This window comes from Mizuhopecten yessoensis, unplaced genomic scaffold, assembly GCF_002113885.1.
Source record: "Mizuhopecten yessoensis strain PY_sf001 unplaced genomic scaffold, ASM211388v2 scaffold4033, whole genome shotgun sequence".
NCBI lineage: Eukaryota > Metazoa > Mollusca > Bivalvia > Pectinida > Pectinidae > Mizuhopecten > Mizuhopecten yessoensis.
The window spans coordinates 2,145,094-2,167,882 of NW_018405342.1; the positions used below are offsets into that span (position 1 = coordinate 2,145,094).

At 35.7% G+C, this 22,789-nt stretch overlaps 1 protein-coding gene across 6 annotated transcripts in view; it reads right to left on the minus strand.

Moving 5' to 3' along the window:
- Window positions 1–5,581: 5,581 nt before the first annotated feature.
- The window catches only part of LOC110448456 (DNA damage-regulated autophagy modulator protein 2-like), a 32,573-nt gene continuing 15,365 nt past the window's right edge, over window positions 5,582–22,789 (minus strand). For 5 of the 6 annotated variants that reach the window (XM_021494718.1, XM_021494716.1, XM_021494717.1 and 2 more), the window contains 8 exons: window positions 16,923–17,115; window positions 12,124–12,177; window positions 11,719–11,786; window positions 10,464–10,612; window positions 9,867–10,071; window positions 9,245–9,303; window positions 8,681–8,824; window positions 5,582–8,019 (listed from right to left, as the gene is read on the minus strand). In XM_021494718.1, coding sequence (XP_021350393.1) covers window positions 7,945–8,019; window positions 8,681–8,824; window positions 9,245–9,303; window positions 9,867–10,071; window positions 10,464–10,612; window positions 11,719–11,786; window positions 12,124–12,177; window positions 16,923–17,014 — 846 coding nt within the window. In that variant the 5' untranslated portion in view covers window positions 17,015–17,115 and the 3' untranslated portion in view covers window positions 5,582–7,944. Of the gene's footprint in view, window positions 8,020–8,680; window positions 8,825–9,244; window positions 9,304–9,866; window positions 10,072–10,463; window positions 10,613–11,718; window positions 11,787–12,123; window positions 12,178–16,922; window positions 17,116–20,622; window positions 20,705–22,789 lie in introns of those variants that run through there. The other variant, XM_021494719.1, reaches the window with a different exon arrangement.

A 22,789-nucleotide genomic window follows, 5' to 3' on the forward strand; every position in this document is an offset into this window, starting at 1 on the left:
CTACAAGTCTGTCATCTTGCAACGAGCAATTTGATTGGCTGATAAAAGGTCTCATTCAGGCCATGCAAAACACTTTTTACAAGTGTGTGTATTGCAGGACTAGGCCTACCTTCCTTGAACAAAACTAAGACCAATCTCAGGATATGATATCATGTGTCGAGAAACTGTTGACATTTTTATAGCAATAATTCATATATTTTGTTTATTTATTTAAGTCTAAATAAATAAAAAATATGAAATATTTCATAACAAAATTAAGGAGGCTGTAGAAGCTTATATTTTGTAATTATAGTAAAAGGACAACACTGTGCAGGGGTAATTGTAAGAAAAGTTAAAGTTAAAGCACTAAAAACATACATTTAGTTTAATTTGTTGCACTATTTGTTCAAGAAACAAAATCCGTAAATATAACAATTGTACACTGTCATGTGGCAATATTAAGATTTTTTTTTAATTCCTGCATAGACGATGTAATTTATACCCGGGTCCTGTATGCTCCTTGCTGCCATGAGCCAATACTTATGCTTGTGCTGTGTAGTTTATACTGCATTGAACTCTTACCGTGTACTTAACACTGGTGTTATGTGTTTTAAATTTGTGCTGTGTAATGTATATACCCGAGTCGTGCATTTTCTACTCCTTGCAGGCTCATTATACTTGTGCTGTTTAGTTCACACTTGTGCTGTGATATTTATACTCGTGCAGTGTAATTTACAATCATGTAATTTAAATCCATGTCGTGAAATTTATACCCGTGCTAGATCATTTATACTACTTCCGTGTATTAAATACTACTGCCACGGACTTAGATGGTTAATCTAGTTCCGTGCTGTTATTGAGTAATCTGCACTTTTGTACTGTGTAATGTTCACTCGTGTTTTAATTCACCTTTTTACTGTGAAATGTTCACTCGTGTTTTAAATCAGTTTTGTACTGTATAATGTTCACTCGTGTTTTAATTCAGTTTTGTACTGTGTAATGTTCACTCGTGATTTAAATCACTTTTGTACTGTGTAATGTTCACTCGTGTTTTAATTCAGTTTTGTACTGTGAAATGTTCACTCGTGTTTTAATTCACTTTTGTACTGTGAAATGTTCCCTCGTGTTTTAATTCACTTTTGTACTGTGTGATGGTCACTCGTGTTATAATTTAATTTTGTACTGTGAAATGTTCACTCGTGTTATAATTCACTTTTGTACTGTGTAATGGTCACTCGTGTTATAATCCAATTTTGTACTGTGTAATGTTCACTCGTGTTTTAATAATTTTTGTACTGTGTAATGTTCACTCGTCTTTTAATTCACTTTTGTACTGTGTAATGTTCACTCGTGTTATAATTCAATTTTGTGCTGTGTGATGTTTGATTCACTATTGTACTGTGTGATGTTCACTCGTGTTGTTTAATTCACTCGTGTGCTGTGTAATGTTCACTCGTGTTGTTTAATTCACTCGTGTGCTGTGTAATGTTCACTCGTGTTGTTTAATTCACTCGTGTGCTGTGTAATGTTCACTCGTGTTGTTTAATTCACTCGTGTGCTGTGTAATGTTCACTCGTGTTGTTTAATTCACTCGTGTGCTGTGTAATGTTCACTCGTGTTGTTTAATTCACTCGTGTGCTGTGTAATGTTCACTCGTGTTTTAATTCACTCATGTGCTGTGTAATGTTCACTCGTGTTTTAATTCACGCTTGTGCTGTGTAATGTTCACTCGTGTTGTTTTAATCACTCTTGTGCTGTGTAATGTCCATTGGTGTTGTTTAACTCATGGAAATGTTGCTTCTCTGATACACAATATATGCAACAATTTATGATACCACGCGGTAAAGAAAAGTTTGATCGCAATACCAGGAATATTAAAACTTTGAGAAAACTTCTGCTTCGGTACTTGTAAAATTGATAAAGAACTAAATATTTGGAAATTTTGAAATTCTGAAGGTACTAAATAACCCCCAAAAAATGCCGTTTCTTCATCAAATCGAGGAGACTTTATTTGTTCACGTACATAACTGCTGTTATCAAGAGAATTCACATACCGTGTGCCAAATAATTGGCAAATAAAATTGTAAGAAAAGCTTAATATAATCAAGTAAAAATCTTCAATGCCACGTTTTAATATCCAAGTATGCGGATGATACTAAACTTATTATAGATAGTTTGCAAATCAATCTTTTAAACAAGACGATAGAAGAATGAAATAATATTGTGAAAATCTCTGGATTTGAAATATATCTATTTGCATTCTCACATTTGTAGTTTTGGAAAAAGAATAAGATTTTTGTGGATTTTTTTGCAATACATCCGTATTTCACGTACTTGACTTCATCCAATACCTATGTGCTGAAGTAGTGGTGTTATCATCTTCAATGTTGCAGGTTCCAGAACTGTTTTTTATTCAAAAGCAATTTAAACTTAATATGTAAAGTAACATTAGGAAAATGTTATTTTCTTTCTGTTTTGGACCCAAGCGCTCATGTATACTAGCATCCCCTCTAACAGGAATACCACCTGGGCAATCTTTCAGAGATAGCATTGTAAAGTCTTTTTAACAGAACATTGAATCCCTTATCCAAATTGATGTTTCACATCAAATTGGATTAGTTTCTGTTAAACCGTATAGAAGGAATAGTATTTTTTAATTCCATTTTTTATACTAGACCTACCCTAAAGAGACCAAACATTATATTTTTTACCAAACTAAATCTACAGTGTAGAAAAATATTCAAATTGAATAAAAGGACAGCTCTATACATTAAGTATATACAAGAAGAAAAAAAGAAACTAAAACCCTAACAATATACCACTTTCTAGGACCGAACGCATCTGCAACCAAGATGACTGAGTACGCCTTCAAACAAAATTAAATTCCAATTTTGATTGGAATTGACATGATTCATTCTAAAGTAAGTTGATCGTTGTCGACTCATAATTGAGGAGTTCTCTTTTAAAGATTTTCTTTGACACAGGGATGCGTCACACCAGTTAAAAACTCCTTTGTCGTTCTAGAGAAATAGACTTCAAAATTAATATGATGGACGCCGCGTCACGGCATGAACTGAACTATAGGTATGGCGAGTTAATAAGTAATATGTCTCCCATATTTATCATTTCCTCTAATATCCCAAGTTAGTCAATATGACGTCACATAGTACTGTTAATTTACATTCAACAACAGGCTCTAGAGGCTACTGATTACCAGACAATTGTCTTTATTTTTTTTTCACAATTTACCATTCATCGGAAGGCAAACCTAATGTCCGAGAAATTATTTTCGAAGAAAAAAAGGCCCCCATTTGAAATTTAGTTTATCAAGAAATATATTTGATTTTATATAAAACCACGGGATTGGTCTCCGCTCTACAATCAAGAGGCTATATATTAAGGGGTCGAATATCTCGTCGCAAAGAAGATTTTATGAAAACAGGAATCAAAATATTTCTCTTGTTTATAACTCTGTGCTATAATGAATGGCCAATCAACTGAAAGTGAGAAAGAACTCTTTATCGTTGAAGATATTGCCGGAAATGTAGCAAAATGATTGGACATACCATTACGTGATTACAACACTGGTTACGCTTTCTCTCCACAAATAGTAACAAATATAATGACAAACAAAGTAGACGCACCAAACCTTATCTATATGAATTAAAAGTTTACAAGTCTCAATACTTACAATCTATCGCTGATTATAATAAAATGTTCACATTTTAGAATATTTCCACGTTTATAAGTCTACGGAGTAAATATTAACATTTAGTGTATTTAAACTTTGAAATGATGAACTTGTTCATGCATATATACTTGTATATCTACTTACTTTTAGTCTCGAATAACCAGTGTTTAAAATGGCGAAGCAAATACTCTGACATTCCTGTGTGTATTAAAGTTCATAAGAAGAAATCCGTTTCTTTTCACTTTTCACTAAAACAAAGGTTAATAAGATATGCCGTAACAACCAAGTGTAGACAATAAGCTTTGCAGAGTTATCTTTCTTTGATTTGTTGTGCGAGGTTTTGGGCAGCTAAGAAGGATAACTCGTACGGACTTTAACCGGCGGTTTCGACAAAGACCTTGAGCCTAGGCGTTCGTTTTTAAGGTAGAGAAGGACACTAGAGGCCAAAAAAATCAAGTCAATGATTTTTTTTTTAATTTCGCATATATTGTTCTTAGGGGTGTACTTAACAAAATATCAAAATTTGAGAATAGGTTTCCAGGCTTTTTTAAAAAATATTCTTTGAAAGAGTTACCCCCTCTTTGAAGTCCGAAAAATGTCACTTTTTTGCCCTTTTTAAGTCATTAAGGTACCCGCCAAAAATGCATATAAATTGTTTTGGAATTTATCTGAGTACAATATGATAAATGAATATTTTGAAATATTTCAGACATAATATTTTAAACAATTGTTTTTTTTCAAAATGGCTACCCTTTTTTTGCAAAAAAAAAATGATTGTAAAGTCGAATAAAAAAAATTGTGTCAATGAATTCTTTTTCAAATTGGTATATAAAATAACCTATTACCATGCTACAAATCATGAAAAAAATAAAGATATGTTTCCAGGGAAAACAAAAAGTTAGCGGGTTAGAACGACACCCTGTCATCACCATTTTATGCAGATTTCATGAAAAATGTCCAATTTTTTAAACTCTTTTAACTAAAGGTGCGATTGATTCTTAATTTTGCATTGGTTTTGCAGCAGTCATATTTTTGTAATATTAATTTATCCTTTCAGGTAACCTTCTTCAGGTTTAAAGGAGGTTGCATTTGTTTTGAATATTCAAGAAGTTGGTATTTGACCTCAATCAACAATAATTATTAAAAACAATATTTCATTTTCGAGTATAAATATGCAGGCTCTTCAAGGCTTTGTCAAGGTTCGCCTGAAAGTAGCTTCAGATTACTGGGTCCGACCTTAAATCCTTGTCGAACAACTCTGGTCCACAGGGACCTGAGAATTTGTAACAGCTATATTTGGACCTTAGCTAAGGTGCTCAGAGTAATTTTACATGGTTTAGGGGTTTAAAGTAAAAGTGACACCCCAATGATCTTATAGAGGAGAAGCAGAGGGGTAATTCCTCCACTATATGATCATTGAGAGTGTCATTTTTACCGAAAGTCGATCTAAACCCCTAAAACAGGTAAAATTGAGCTCCTCCTCTATTCTGTTTTAGCGTATTGCAGAGTTATCTTCTCTTGGGAGCAGGTATTGATTGTTACGTCTTTGGTCTGTGTGAGAAAATTACGTCGTTTTCTCAAAAAATGATGACGTTTCTCACAAACAAGTGACGTAACAATCAATACTTGCTCCCAAGAGAAGATAACTCTGCAATACGCAAAGACGGAATATGATCATTGGGAGTGTCAACAGCCCAACCGTTTGGATCGCGATAAACAAATGCGGTCCTGCACCACTGGTCTCCAGTCAAATTTGGCAGAAAATGTTTTGTTAAATAAAAACAAGTAACAGCAGGTTTATTTTTCCTTGGTCAGCGTACAAAGTCAGCGTGGTAGCAACGGAGACAGTCAAAATATAGTGAAATACGTGTAAAGTATGTTGATTTCCCGATAGAGAGGTAAAACATAAAGTATCATAACATCAAAATTTATTCAAAATGTCAACAGATATATAACAGGTAGGCTATGTTCAGCAGATATATTTATACACAATCATAAACACTTGTATCAGCCGTTTACTTGAGACTCACTTAAACTATACATAATATGTGTTAATTTTAAGAACATATGAATTATTTTATGTTAAGCATCCCTTCATCGCTGCTGACAATAACAGTTGATTAGAGCATCCGTATTATTTTAATTGTTGTTTATTTCATTGTTTTTATCAAAGCCCCGTAAGGAATGGATTTCCTTTCAAAAATATTTTATTAGATTTATTACCATGCTGATAAAAATTCCATTTTATAGTTACGGTTTTTGATAGTGGTACGGGGATCCTTAAAAGTTCAAATTCAGAGACAAGTATTACAGAGGGTACACTAATACTGCATCACACCAAATACAGCTTTCACAGCTGTCAACAAAATACTGACACGATATAAATCATCGTAAACCTACAACAAAACATATCACATCGAGGACGTTTTAAAAATACGTGTTCGTCCTCTTCTCCTTCTCTCAATCATTTTCTTCTTCAACTCTTTCCCCTGCTCTCTTTTTCGTTCTATCCAATTGCCCCTCATTTCTTTCCTCCTCCACCCTCCCTTAATTTTTTTTTATCTCTCAATCCCTGCTTAGGACACCTTCTACCATCCCTCTACTCCGCATCTTTTCTTTTTCTCTTCAATTTACTCTTCCTTCCTTTTTAAACTTTTCAACTATGTGAAGGTGTGGTATTGAACTTGGTGTTGTAAGCAAACTAAACTCTATTTTAGTGCACTGTCACAAAAAAGTACACAACTTAAACAACAAGAATCAGATGCTCCAACGCTTAGTTTATATCTAGCAATAATATGAGATATTAAAATTCACCACAATGTACATCTTATTTAGCAAACGAAGATAGAAAATGCATACCAGATAAATAAAACTAAATGCAGTTTAGTAACAAAATAAACAGATTCATATATATATCAAAGTCAGATATCTTCTACAAAAAAGAGATATTCTTAAACACTTTTCATTTGAGATGTGCCCCCCCCCCCCTCCCCCTGATTGATAAGCAATATATTTCACCTTATAACAGGTGGCCTTTTGTATACATTTACTGTACATGTCAAGGCTAGTTAAAGCTGAGAGCATGAAATGAGATCTGTCCAATATAACTCACACCACAGGGACCTGAGAAATTGTTACATCTATATTTGGACCTAAACTATGGTGTTCAGAGTTATTTTACATGTTTTAGTGGTTAAGATCGACTTTCGGTAAAAAATAACACCCCAAATGATTATTGATTACGAGTCATTTGTATCGGAAGTCGATCTAAACCTTTAAAACATGTAAAATTACTATGAACACTTAGTTAAGGCGCAAGTATAGCTGTTACAAATTGCCAGGACCCTGTGAGCCATCCTGATGGGAGTTTAAAGTGTTTCTAAATGAAATGAAATTAAATTGTATACAAAAACATGTCAACAATACTCAATTTGATATAATATGGCAGATAAAATATTTGTTAAATGCATTTGGTTTTCAGCTGGAAAGGCTTACAATAATCTTGTAAAACAATATAACCAGAATTTGGATTCGCGAACAGAAAGCTATATAGTACATACCCTGTTTCTCGTCTTACTGGGGTGGGATAAAATAGTCGTAATAATATTAATTCCCCGAATGAATAGATTACAGCTCGCTTATAAACATACATGTATTATAAATACTATTATTTGTACTTTTATAAATTTATTGGGATTTCAAACTTTCTCTGTGTCCGCAGATATATCCCTAACTTTTTATGAAAAAAATGGTCACTGCATCATTTTTTGAATTTATTGCTATTCTTCCCATACATTTCTAATCTCTTATATCAAGTAAACGTTCGATTGCACTCAAGTTTAAATCGGAATTACTGAAATAAATCATGAAGAAACTCATATGGACATGTTAACATACAAGATAAATGACTCTTCTTGTTGGAGAGGGCATGGAAAATGAACAAATTATACATCAGAAGGCACCGTCTCTCACGAAATGGACCAAGCAGTCTGTATAAAGATATTGATGCGTACTAGCTATCTGGTCACCAAACTGGCATACACAAAGCAGCAAGTGTTGCAGACACAATATAAAGTACCACGTGGAACATACCTGTATGTATACAAAACCCACCGACAAGAACATATATATAGTAAACTGCCAAAAGAGCAATGTAAACAATTATCAAATATAGTAAGAAAAATTCTATCCACAACACCTTATTAACATACAGATTTTGTTTTTTTTCTTTATAGTAAAAGTCTGTCTTTAAATCACGTGCTGATCGTATGGGGTTATGTGCTGGTCATCAGTTCGATACCCTCATGTTGTCCATTCCCATTCTCTGCCGGAGCATCACCATTAGCAAGCTGAAACGAAAACACAAGTTATATAATAAATTATAATTCAGTGGAAATGCTTACAGATGACAGAAGAAATATTTTGCTGAGGTTAAACACATAACCTTTGTGTTATTGTGACACACATAGCCTTTGTGTTATTGACCCACACATAACCTTTGTGTTATTGTGACACACATAACCTTTATGTTATTGTCCCACACATAACCTTTGTGTTATTGACCCACACATAACCTTTGTGTTATTGTGACACACATAGCCTTTGTGTTATTGACCCACACATAACCTTTGTGTTATTTTGACACACATAACCTTTGTGTTATTGACCCACACATAACCTTTGAGTTATTGTGACACACATAACCTTTGTGTTATTGTGACACACATAACCTTTTTGTTATTGTCACTGACATTACCTTCGTGTTATTGACCCACACATAAAAAGAAGTTTAGTTGAAATAGTGATGTTTAAGATCCGACATTTTATGTAAAGGGGGATGTTCAGGACCTCCAACCCTCTACCCCATCCCCGGGGCCGCATCTCAGTGGTGATACTCACATGGGATGATAAATGAGTGGAAGTAATCCCCGAAATATTATACAATTTTTGTCCTGGTTGTAGAGAAACATGGTTAATCTCTGGAGAGGATACGCTAGCGGGAATACTTACATGAGGCGAAATGAAGTCAATTTCGATGCGCGTGTGAGAAAACATGCGGAAAGCTGGTATGAAGGTAAGAAGGAACAGAGTTACGGAGATGGTCAGCAGCCACTCCGAGATCGTAGACACCAGGAAAATGGGACGCAATGTGTCCTGAAAGCAAGCGAAGAAAACATGGCCAAACGGTACCGTCTTTTGGTTATTTTGCTTTCTGCTTATTTGTTTGCATTAGTTAGCATAATTCTAAATAGTCCTAAAAAATTGAACGAACTTCTGTCTTGCATAATTCTTTTCGTTGAAATATTCAATCTAAAATTTGTTATATAGTTTTTTAATAATTTGAAATGAATAAAGTTATATGTGACCTGCAAAATACATGTATCAGTAAATAGCATAGTCTTGAACGTACGAAGTTATCTCCCTTCCTGCGTTAAATCGACATTAAACGGATTTAAAAAAAAATAATCTTGTAATAAAATTTATTTCACATTTCTGACAACAGGAATAAATCTGTATCTTTGTTAAACTAAATCTGCCGTGGGATGGTCAGGCGACTGACCTACATATACTCACCCATTTGGTACCCAGACCGGCATCCCGACCCTTGTTGTACATAGTCTTGGAAACCGCGACTGATTGTGTGTAAAGGAATTATCTATATACTTATAAATAACTGAACATGACATTTTATGTATGCCTCTACAAGAAAATGAATCGAGTAATGTGATTGGTTACACATGTCACCAGGAAATGTATCGAGGATTTTGATTGGTTAGACGTGTCATCAAGGAACTGTATCGGGGATTGTGTTTGGTTAGACGTGTCACAGGGTGACTGACATTGACCCTCGTTTTCGTGAAGCGGTTTTCGATTGGTTATGAATAGCGATAGTTTATTCCCAGATATATCGGACGACTCCATATATTTTAACCAATGAAGAGATATTGAGAACAAGGTATATATGTGTGATCAAAAGCCGTCCTTGTGTATTTTCCATGAAGATTTTTTGGAGTTATTTTATAGATGTTTTGTATTTTTACATCGAGACATTGATGATGATTTAGCTACTATTTCTACAGGTGTACGTTTGATTAGTAATTACAAAGACATTGGCAATCTTATTTATTTTAAAGTCTTTTTTATTATAAATATTGATCAGATACGGCCAGATTAGTGACCTTCCCGTAAAGGATACATGTGAAAAAAAGTACCGTAGACATCACACTGTTGACAATCTGACAGATCTGTGTCACAAAGAACTCCGTCCGCCTACTTTGCTGTTTGATGACATCAAAATGACGTATTTTCCACGTGATGCCGACTTGGACCCATGCGTACCCCATAGCAAACCCAAAACACATGAACGCGCCTGCGTAGTGAGGAGGTTTCATCGTGTCCACCTGCAGAACACCAGTATTTAATTGGTTGATGACAACTTATAGAAATAAATAAACAAATAAATAATAAAAAAGGAAGAAATACAAAGATCGCTAATATGCTACATGTACGTACATGGCTATTTTTGATGCGTATCATTTGCCCAGTGGAGTTGATATGCTATGTAATATCTGATGTTCAGAACGGGACCTTAACTTCACTAGGGTATCTACTACAGTAAGTTACTTAAATTGACATGTCACACTTCAAAAAGCACTAATATTAGATAAAAACAATACCATTTAAACGTTTCCATGAACCAAATCATGGAAGAATCAATTTAACTATGCTACTTCGTTTGAATTGTTTTTGGCAAAGGGATGAAATGTAGCACATGCCTTTCAGACCAAGTTACCTGGAAACAAGCTACAAACAGCAAGCCTAAACCAGAAATCATTCCAAGAGACAGCCCGGCTCGATTGATGTTCCGCCATTTTTTCTCAGGGCTATACTCGTTAAACAGCTTCTTGATAAATAGGTACTGCATCTCGGCATTAGCGGCCACTATCGACAGAAATAAATTAAACAGATCATATAACATGTATTGCCTTTGTTGTTGGTAAACACGACTATTTATTTCCCGGAGATTTAAAATGTTTCACGAGGGCGAGAGGAATCTTGAAGAACCCGAATCTTCATAAAACAAAATATTTCCCTTTCACGTGATCAATATAATCCAACCAGACACGCTGTTACATAGAAGAGGTATACTTGTATATGTTAAATCATACAAATGACCACTCAATAATATGTCTCGGGCGACTCCTTCTTACATTACAAGGTTGGTGTGCAGTTGAACCTGGGAGGTGGCACTTCAAAGAATGTCCTTTTTGTAATTGTTTAGATATCCTATCAAAACTATTTACATACGGAGAATGCAAAATTGGTAGAGAGACTGGTGGTACCTTCAAGCGTGGACTTGAAAGAAGATAAATCCTCACTAAGGGCCAGTGACGTTGGTAAAGACTTCCAGGTGATAAAAGAGGAAGAGGGAGGGGGGGGGGGGGGGGGGGAGAATTTGTAGACGTCTTTTGTGTAGGTATTGCGTTTAGTTTATGTGCCCCCTGGTTCGACTGTCACCTGATGTCCAGTAAGATGATGGATCAAGGATCAATTTGAGTCAATCGTTACATAAAAAAATCTGATGACCAATGTCCAGTATGGACAATGGAAAAATGCAAAACCTACGGTTACTGATTGGTGCCATTTCGTTGTTTCGTCTTTTCGGGCGAAAAGACGAGATTAAGTAACTTTTAAATTTCGCTGTTTGTCTTTTCGGGGCGAAAAGACCAAAGAACGATACTAAGGGTTTGTTGATTCTCGTCTTTTTGGTGCGAAAAGACTAAACAACGAAATGGCACAATTCAGCCAACGTACCCACCACCCTCCGCCGCTCTATATGTCTATATACGCGATCGAAATGTTGTGAACAACTCTATCTATGCGCACCATTTGGTCAAGCTAACTCCTTGGAATTTCACTCTGATCAGGACGCATGCAAATAAATTAAACCGTTCTTTAGAAAATACAAAATGGATACATGTACTTCGTATGAAAACCTCGTGAAATCTGTCTGATTTAGTGAAAGGAAATTTCGTCAATATACTCACAAAATACAGCTCCAATAGCTATGGTGATGGTGAAGATTCCTTGCTCCGGGGGCTTTATTCCAGTGTAGCTAAACCAAATCATATCCAAATTAAAGGGACATAACTCTAAATAATACCAGTTTATCGATTCTGTAATTTTACAAGAGCCCGATCTTATTTAAATATCAAATTAACAATATTTTAGCGCCAATTCTTTAGTCTTACGGAACAATACATCTTTAGGTAAAATTGCATATATAATATACAAAACATTTCCACTAAGACTTTATTATGCTTACATCATTAAACTTAATCATTCCAGATGTGCACTGCCAAGAAGAAAACAGAAGAAAAATACAATCATTTTTTTTTTATGGATAATAAGTGGTGAATCCTGTGTAAAACCGTACGTCAAAGACAACCCACCTGATGTACGGGAAATCTGGAAACGTGTGATTGTATGCCACGGCAATCCCGTACCTGTGAAAAATCAGTCAAAATTAATTTCATTTTCAATAAAGATATATTTTTATGGCACATTGATACAACTAGGTCATTCTTTGCCAAACAGCAGAAAAAAATTAACGGCGAGTGCCCGTAATTGGAAAAAAATAAGAATGTAATACCTCAGTGGCCCAGCGGGTGTGCTGAAATAAACAAGTGCCAGCGGACAAAAAGTCAAAGAAACCAAGAACAAAAGACAACCCGACAGTGGTATGGTATGGTAGACCTTATAAACATGTCTATGGACCTGTGCCACACAAAGCGCTGTGGTCCTTCATCGTAGACTGAGCTAGAAGTTTTTACTGAAAGCTCACGAGGAAGAGACACTTTCTGTCGTTGTTGTCAGTCCCATTCAACGTACAGGGGGGGATTGTTTGGTGGCATATTGTCCCAACCTTCACAGGTGTCTCCCCCTTTAAGCCGGAAAATGTCAGCTTGTCTAGGGGGAGATAGCATCGTGCAGAATGGCGCGATCTAAGTCAAAACAATAGTATGACGTCACGTCAACAGTGTAGCAGACCATGGAAGACAACTCTGGATTTGCTTGGAAAACATGCAATCAACGCTTATATTTCATGCAATCATGCACCGCTTGTCGGCCGATTAACAATCATCCATTGAGCAAGGTAGGGAAAGATTATGAAAGGCTTGTATTCACGAAACCGTTGTTTAACTCAGGTTTTGTTCTCAAAACCGTTGTTTTGGCGACGAATTGATTAAAATTCACACGTCGTCAACAATTTGGAAAACATTTGGAGAGACGTGAAGTTACATACCGACTCCAGTTTTTACACTTGACCTCTCGGCCTCGTCGTATGATTTAAGCGAGTTACAAGAAAGTTGGTTTGAGCACAGTATGCATGCTTGAGCACGTTAACAGTTCAAGAAAAAGAGCCTAGGTGTAAGAAAGGGAATGTAACGGATTAAGGATGTGAAACCACGAGAGAAAGCCACAGGAAAAAGCGTGATAAATCCCTCATCCATGTTGGTCACAAACTGGGGAGCGGAAAGTGAACTTGGAAAGCTGATGTTTTTATACAATACAGAATTAACGCTGAGGCCACATACTAGTACGCTCAGAGCAATCCCGACACCTCATCCCCATAGAGCTCACCATATCACGGGAGGAGTGTGAAGATTATATATACTGCTAGGAAATCCACGGGATGAAGAAAGTATGGTATTGAGAAAATAAATAAACACAAATGATGGGCTCGAACTAAGACGAACTTTCAATCTAGGAATGACCAAACCAAGCCCTTTTACTGCGGTGATCGGACTAGTAACATTTGATTACACGTCTTTGTTCAAGATGGAATACAAGATGGAATGCAATGTTCCAATTTTGAGGTAAGAGCACATGTCTGTTACACTTTTTGGAGAATAAAAAAGTTTCATTGGATCAATAATGATTCAATTCAACAGTCCAAAAATTCGCACCTAAATGCGCTGTATGACAAAAACGCGTTTATAGCTTGGGAAACACATGTTTTATTACACAATGTCCACAGTAGCAAATCTGACGACATGTAAAATAAATGTACGGCACAAATCTAAGCTTTTTTCCTGATTTAATACGGACACGAGGATATGATTTAATTCTGTTATCGGCTCATAACATTAAAAAAACTGACGAAAGAACTACTTTCGATCGGAAGAACTGTAAGAAGCATTTTGATTGGATGATGGAAACAGTTTCGTTATGACGTATTGATTTTTAATTAATTTTGTGTATTGTATCATTTGATGCACGATCTATCAAATTAAGTGTTTGAAAATATTTAATCGTTTTTTGTTTTTTGGTTTCTTTAATTTATATCAGAATTAAATTATAAGTATAAATTTGAATGATTTCTTTTTACGTTATTGAGTCATAACATGAAAAAAAGGAGTGTACTCTTTTCAAAAACCACTATCCTTAAATACTAGATCAAAGTTAATCTAGATTGATAAATTTGGCGAAATAGAAAATAATATTTTTCATTTTACTATTGGTCACGTTTATTATGTCGCCAAACCTTCTTGCGATTAACCGAAGGAAAATCTTAGCAAAATAGACAAAAATAATTAATACTCAGTAATTTACTGAGAATCCGTGGCTGTACAAAGTTTGTGATGAACAATATTTATACCGTACATGTTATAAAGTAACTGTTATGTGGACTGTACTTTTCTATGTATGAATAACACAACAAAATAATAAAAGATAAGAACTATACGGAAATATACCAAATATCAGGATATATTTAAATCCTTCCATTGCAATGCATTGAGAAGGCAAATGCTATTGTAATGTCATCAATCGCTTAAAGGGACATCACGTGAAAAGGCGTTTTTTTTTAATGAATGTATGTATTGTATGCACTTCCACTTATGTTACCACGCTATCCCCATATTCATAGTCCGTTCCAAATGTCCAGTTTGACCACTTGAATTGTTCGGGAAAGCCCTGCTAAAAATAGCGCCGATAACGTCACCTGACTAGGCAGTAAACACAAGTGGTGCGAGCGAGATGAAACGGTTTCCAAAGAGGCCCCTAAAGAGGGGCTGTCAGGCAACTGCAACTTCTTACCGCACTATGAAACCAAGTTATATGATTTCTAAGTCCATAGTCAAACTTATTCAACAGTAATTATTCATCATTAGAAGTTAATTGCACACTTGCCAATATTCAGAATTTAAATTTATTTAGCTTTAAACATAAATGTGTTGCCAATATTGAATAAAATTAAACAAGGGATGGGGCACAAGTTTTTACAGACTTCTCCCGTCATACATTTACAAATAAATGTCAACAATGATAATAGGCATAAACATAAAGTAGATATGTGGCCGGTACAGATGGTACGTGTCTAAACACCTTCCCTACACCAAGAGACAAACCTTTCTGATTTTTTTTATATGTTGCCGGGGCAGAGGAGGCCGGGTATTCATATTAGCACTAATTTAAATCTTGCATGTAAAAACAAAAATAATCGTTTAATTCAGCAATATAATTAAATCACACCATTTTATTGAACCCGGTAATATTATAAATTATGTAAATCCACGGACTTCGATAACACGTAGCTCGGTGACCAAGAAAATACGCCGTGGGCCATCACAAAAGTTATCCCTTGGAGGGCCTCATGGAAAAATCAAACTAACCAGTCATTTACCCTTCCTTTCGTATAAACCACTGTATAATTATAGAAACACAAAGTAAACTCTCTCCAATACATGCCCATTTACATATTAAACTAAGTTCATCTGTGTTCAAACTCAGACAAAGATACTAGCGAGCTTAATAGTTTTAGATATTTATTCATAATATAAACAGCGCTAGCATTTCTGTCGATTCCATTTCAGCTTAACCGGCTATCCGGAAGAATACATGCACCGTACTAACTGCTACGGCAGTTATTTTCTCCTTTGAATACTGCCCACCTGCAATAATGATTCCGTAAAGTACACCTTGCGCTATCTTTTGACCATTTTGCAACTTTTCGTTTCGTAGCTGACACGGTACAACACTTTTCTTTCGCTTACTTCACACGTAGGTGGTGGGCACGTCGATCAAAAAAATAATTGAATATATAAAACTAGAAAGGTGAAGAACTCAGCCCCTACCAGCGGCTGGCAAAATTGAGGTTATTTTGTTTGAAGTGTCACAGAAATTTTATCCGCTAAAATCCTTCCCACAGCGTAGTCTCGATCGAAAGTAGGGACATCAATCTTTAAATAACACCCATTATATATCTTCAAAACAGTGTAGTTATTTCGTAAGCAGTTTCGAAGCTTGCAAAAATCACCGATTTGTGTTACCTCGGACACGATCCGGAACATTTTTTCGAAACAAATTCTTCATTCGGTACACAGAATAGCGGACGACGTAACATTAATAAACCATGGTATACTCAAAGATAAGGTCAAAACAAACCTGCTTACTTGTTTTACGCACAACTAAATTTCTCCTCTCGTGTCCCTCAAGTATTTTCTCCGCAAGATTTCACATTCAGCCCTACTTCGTCCACCATCTTGGAGAAATTTATAATATGCAAGCTGATTGGTCGAGCTATTTTCGTCTATTTTTAACCGGCCGTTAGACCAATCAGCTTGCGTGTTACATATTATAAAATTCTTCAAGATGGTGGACGAAGGAGGGCTGAATGTGAAATCTTGATAGACGTGCCCACCATCTAGTTTTATATATTCAATTATTATTTTTGATAGACGTGCCCACCACCTATGCTTCACACGGCCAGTCATTTTGTTTACAAAGAAATGGTGTGTTATGCGCATGCGCCAGTAGAGGGAAATCCCTGAACAAAACGTTGGTCAGACAGGTAGAAATACCGATGATTTTCTTAGATTTAATCATTTTTATGAATCTATTTCAGCCAAATCCGATCGTTTCCATAAGGAGTCTCACTTGATATGTTTATGTAGTATTTGAAAAAAAAAGACAAAAAATAAAGTTACTTCACCGTGATGCCCCTTTAATTTACAGTTCAAAGAACAGTTCGATATTACTAAATAAAATAAAATAAAATTATAAATAATGAAAATTTTAACAGATATTATTATGGTACTAACACACATTTATATAGCTGACAACTTATATAAAGCGCTACCGGGCTTTATTAATTTTGTCATTAATAGCGATGTGCGGTAAAGGACTACGTGTATACAGTGTTACAACATTTGGTAAAACATTCATTGCTTAGTGACGTCATACTTACGTCACAAAACATGAGCTCACGATCCAGCCAAAGGTGAGAACAGGGAGTGCCCACATACATCCTCCAAGGCACTTAGCAGCCACGAGCAGCATGCCGATTATCGATGAGGTGCACGTGCGGAATTACGTCAGAAGTTCCGGTTGGAAGAGACAGAATGTACCTATTCGATCTTGTATAGTTTTGTTGTGATTATCTGAAACAGAACATTGATAGATACATATAAAGGGTAATAAATTAATTATGGTATTTTAATCTTAGGAGTACGGCAGATGTTTTTTTTTTTTTACATATAAGAGATAAATATATAATGCAGATAAAAATACAGAATAAATAGAAAGAGAAAATATCTATAGGTCAGAAAACAAAATCCCTTTCTGTAAATGTATCAACCTAAATAATGCATTAGTTACGATCTGAATGTATAAGTATCGAAGTTGTACTGTGTTATATGTACAGGAATATAAAACTGTTCCCGGTAGAAAATAATATTCTGTCCGGAATATTCATAGATTCGACATCATTTGGCGCTGTATGTTAATGCGCATTACTGCAATATATTTAGACAGTGGTATTGATATTTTACATACCCCGGACAAACATTACACTTGAAGTTTTAGAACGTTGTTTATAATAAGTGCCAGAGCTGTGTATGTACTAATGCATGGCATTGTTAAGTGGGAGAATTTTTCACTACTTTCGTTTTCTGTACAATTGATGGAGGAATTGGACAGAGATGGCAGTTTGTTAGGGTTCAGCGATAACCATACAGACACGGATACGTATGTGCTATAATTGAGGTAATTGGAACCGGCACGAGCTTTCTGCTACTTTGTATATATACAAAGCATGTGCCCGACGATGTTATTTTCAATATCATTAGCACGTGTATATCTATCTCTACAGCTGGTACAACCATCAATGGCGTGTATGGTTTTCGTATATCTTCGTAAATAACTGACAATTTTAGAAACGACCTTGACACTTTACAGTCAAGGTCCTGATCGCCAGGTCAACTTTGGGGTCGAGCGTCACTGTTGAAGCCTGCGTAATATATTTTCTAGACATACACTCACAACACCTGTGTTACCTTATCGAAACACTAACATTACATTATTGACGTACATCCCCCAAAGATTCAATAATGGATAAGAAATGTATGGGGTTTTAGATTTCAATTCCACCTGTTTACGAGCATTTTTTTTTACTGAAATAACTAAGCGGCATCGCACTTTTGGACAGTTGTCTCAGCCCCGTAAAGCTAGGTTCGCTTTCCATTTAGATAAAACAAGCCGATTTGGTACCACTCACCTGGTTTGGTATACTTTGGTATGATTTAGTGATACTGAACAGGGTTCAACGCGCATTATAAACTGGAATTAGCTAGGTCGTCGAATACCTAACTGGGTCGGTCTTTTACGGATTTCAGCTTTTACCAGATGGATCGTACTCTTGGAACAAGTCCACAATATCTCTTATTAACACTGAATGTGCTACGGCATGCTTAGATAGCTAACATATTAGATATGGTTATGGGTTGTGCTTTAATTTCTACGTAAATGAAACCAGGACAGAGTCTGATACTCCACATATTCTAACTTTCAGAACTATACTGTAATAGAAAATTTCCTTTGTATGTTTACCAAGTCCTTAAATGGAAGTTGTCATTCCCGGTTAAATGTTTTAACTTTAGGGTAATCGCGACCACTGCTTACCCGTTGTCATATGGTATAAATGTGATTGGGTGAAATACTATAGTGGGTGCCTTTGGCATGGTATTTCAGTGACGTAGAACTCTTAAGTCCGTATCAGATTCGCGCTATCACAATGAGACAAATACACCCACATACATCACAATAATTGAGGCACGTCCTTAAATCACCTTAACTATTAATAGGACGAAAACCCTTTTAACAAACCAAACCTTTTGAGTAATACATCAGGGGACACAACCCCCGATACATTCTGTTGTTAGCGGGTTTAGTACGTATACTGACCTACACAAATTTTTTGTCAAATCTGATTCCTGTCATGTAATTCCTTTATTCGCGTGATTTTATTTTCTTGTTAATTAATGTTCAGCATCATTTTCAAATTCAAGCATCACAAAAATGAATGACATGCTTGTATGACCACGTGGGGTTTCTCTGGGTTCTCCGGTTACTTTCCATATTAAGACCCCCGCGCGCTAACATTCGGGCCAACAGGAGTGATACATATGAGGAGTAATATGATGTTAATAAGCATATATATGAATGTCGTAGCGTTTATACAACATTGTATATGAGTCATAGCGGTATTTTTTTATCTTTCGTATGAATACGAACAAGAGGTCCAATGACTTGGCTATCAGTTCTTTTCAACGCTTTCTGGATTTTTTTTTATCTCAAGTGGAGTCAGGAGGTATCTTTGATGATTTGACCGAAATGAACGCGGATGTGACAATATTAACACTTACACGGCCTATCCTTATTGTTATGGCTCGATCATGAAAAAAACGATTTTGACACGATAGGAGTGAAGCATGCGCGATACACGTGGCTGTCAAATAGGCTGACATTTACCGTGTGTTGAACGGCTTGTTTTGGTTGTGCCTAATTTGAGTCGAATTACGGAAATCTGCAGTGTGCATGTCCGCATCAGTTAAAGCATGGACTTGGCATCATAACACTGATTTGTACGCAGATTTGTGAGTAAAATACAGTTCAGTTTTCCATTTGGGCCCTTCACAATCTGATCAGTAGTAGGCGGATTATCAGCAAGGACACAGCCTTTGCTATCAGAGATAAATACACATCCTTGACCCAATAGACACACGAGACCCTATACGTCCTTCCAGGGGTATAGTGATATGTATTAGTTGGGAGCCAAATCGAACTGGAGATGAAAAATGCACGGCCAGACCGGAGTTCGAACCAGGGACCTCAAAACGCTAGACGGACGCTCTAGTCAATTGAGCTGCCATGTACTCGGTTGCCGGTGGCCTACCCAGTCAAGTTCCGCTAACTTACATAAAACTACACAGTCAGCAAACAAAATGACAAAAAATGAAAATGACAAAAATTCAGGTCCTTGTTATTTGCGGTTTTAATGGTTAGTAAATAGGTCTGTATTTTAAATGTGGCGACAACAGTGCCTGTTTGTGTAAATATCGCGAAGTGAAGTTCTATAAAGGAAGTAATACACGGGCCATCATGCACCTGTTTCAGACTCAAATATAACCACCTAACATAAAAGTATTGCAATAAAAAAAGTATTCATTAATATAACAAGTATATCTTCCACGACACGGGGAATATTGGATCACATAAATTGTACATAATATTACTATAAACACTGTCATTGCAAAGGAAGTGTTCTCGTTACGTTTTTCTTAACGAATATGTACAACAGTACATTATCTTATTCCCTGACAAAAAGAAATTATTTTAAAATTAAAAGAAATACGTTTTTTTAAAATCCCGACTCTTTGAAGGACATTTTTGTTTATCAAGTATCCTACGTCATGAATCCATGAGTTTATCTCGAGGTCTTTAATCCCTTCGTCTCGAACTCGTAAACATTTGTACATTTAACTATCGTCAAGTTAATCAGACAGACACTGACTTACAGAGGAAGCAACAACTCCATACAATCTTATCGTTTATACTTATTAATAAACAATCTGATTCAACTACGGCTTGTTATTTAACGGTATACTTACCATCATTGCCTCGGGACAACCGGAAGTGGTCGTTATACACCTTCGCTTGTGAAGTTGACTTTTATACAGGGACGTGTAAAGCGTATTGAAGGACCGTTAGTTGTACATTCGAGGAATATTGAAGCTTAAAGATATTGTTACACACAGAGACATGTAAAGTATATATTGGAACGTCATTTGAAGTATATGTACATCCGGTACGTTACTAATCAGACCAATAGAAACATATTTTTCACAGGGACTTGTGAACTGTAAAACTCGTGCAGTAATGTATGCCTGTTGCTACTAACATATATCAGTGCCGAGCCTTCCAGTTTAAAAAGGTAGCAAACGTATAAAACTGTGGGCAAGAACCGTCCTCATAGTTGGCTCATTCTTTTCCTGACAAAACATTGTCACGCGCAGTCTGTCATCAAAAGATGAGTCTTCCGTTTAATGTACGTACATGTACCATCCTGTTTAAATAACACACACTAACCGCGTACCTCTCCTAGCTACATTTACGATAACGTAGCTTTTTGACGACGAGAGATTTTTTTTATATATTGCGTCGTCAGAGCTACGAAGCGGTCCTATGCCAACTAATGGAGCAAAATCAAAGGTGCTTATCTGTAAGATCATATGTAATTTACGCCTCATATGAGTGTAATGTTATCAAAATATTGCAAACTTGTTAAAATAAACACGAATCCTTACCACTGAAAAAAACTCCTTCACGAAATTATGGATACGATATCGCCATGACAGATCGCGCGTGATGTAATCTCAATTGTCCTTTCCATATATGGCCTACATGGCCAAATATAGTATTTCTACTGATGCCGCCATGTTTACTACAATTTCCATATTGGGTCATGACACCCATATTTGGACGTCTGACCTATATCGGAAGAGAGACGAACTTTCCAACATGGCGGTCCATTCAAAGGACCTGTTACAGGAACAAAATAATTTTGCCCACAAAGCAATTTAACCATTACTGGGTTATATTTGTAGCTCCCTAAGACACGACCCATGAGATATTTTTTAAAAATTAAAAAGGTCCTCAGGGCCTGTGCTATGAACTATTTAGTGCCGCCTTCCAAAGGTGTACGACAGGGTTCCATTTTTTGTCCAAAAAACTATCAAAACAATGTTTTACGCTACCAAATAATATTATATTATTTAAAATAGGATCTGCTGCAAATTATGAACTCAAATATGTAACAAAACATTGCATAATAAAAAAGTTATAAAATCTTAAACTCTAAAAATGTTGGTATTTTCATACACTTTTTTGCTACATCAATTGTTTTACGGAAGTAAAACACCAACTTCCGGTTCTTGTACACCAAAAATCTTTTAATATTATTTGGTGCATTATGTTGAGATACGATAGTGAAAATTTCAGAAAATTTGAGAACCGGTAAATTTGTCATATAAATGTCAAATTGTAGCAACGTCTATTTCCAAATAAAATCCAACAACCTTATGACCTATAGTCATGTTTGATAATTTAACAATAGGTCGCACCAATTTATTATCGCAACTGATCAAATTTTCATCAATAGGGTCTGCTGCTCATGATAAGCCCAACTATAAAGCTAGATGCTGCAAAATAAAAAAAAGTTATGCAGTCTCACACACATAAAAGTTTAGGATGTTATGTACATTTTTAGTTGTTTCGCATCTTTACGGAAGTGATAGACATATTTCCGGTTTTTGTACACCAACATACTTTGAATATTATTTGGCACATTATGCTGACTGACGATAGCAGAAATTTCGAAAAAATCGGTAGCCGTTAAATGTGTCATCTTAAGGATAATATGTTGTATGACCAAAGATTTATTTTGACATTGTTGCGACATTTATATGACAAATTTACCGGTTCTCAAATTTTCTGAAATTTTCACTATCGTATCTCAACATAATGCACCAAATAATATTAAAAGATTTTTGGTGTACAAGAACCGGAAGTTGGTGTTTTACTTCCGTAAAACAATTGATGTAGCAAAAAAGTGTATGAAAATACCAACATTTTTAGAGTTTAAGATTTTATAACTTTTTTATTATGCAATGTTTTGTTACATATTTGAGTTCATAATTTGCAGCAGATCCTATTTTAAATAATATAATATTATTTGGTAGCGTAAAACATTGTTTTGATAGTTTTTTGGACAAAAAA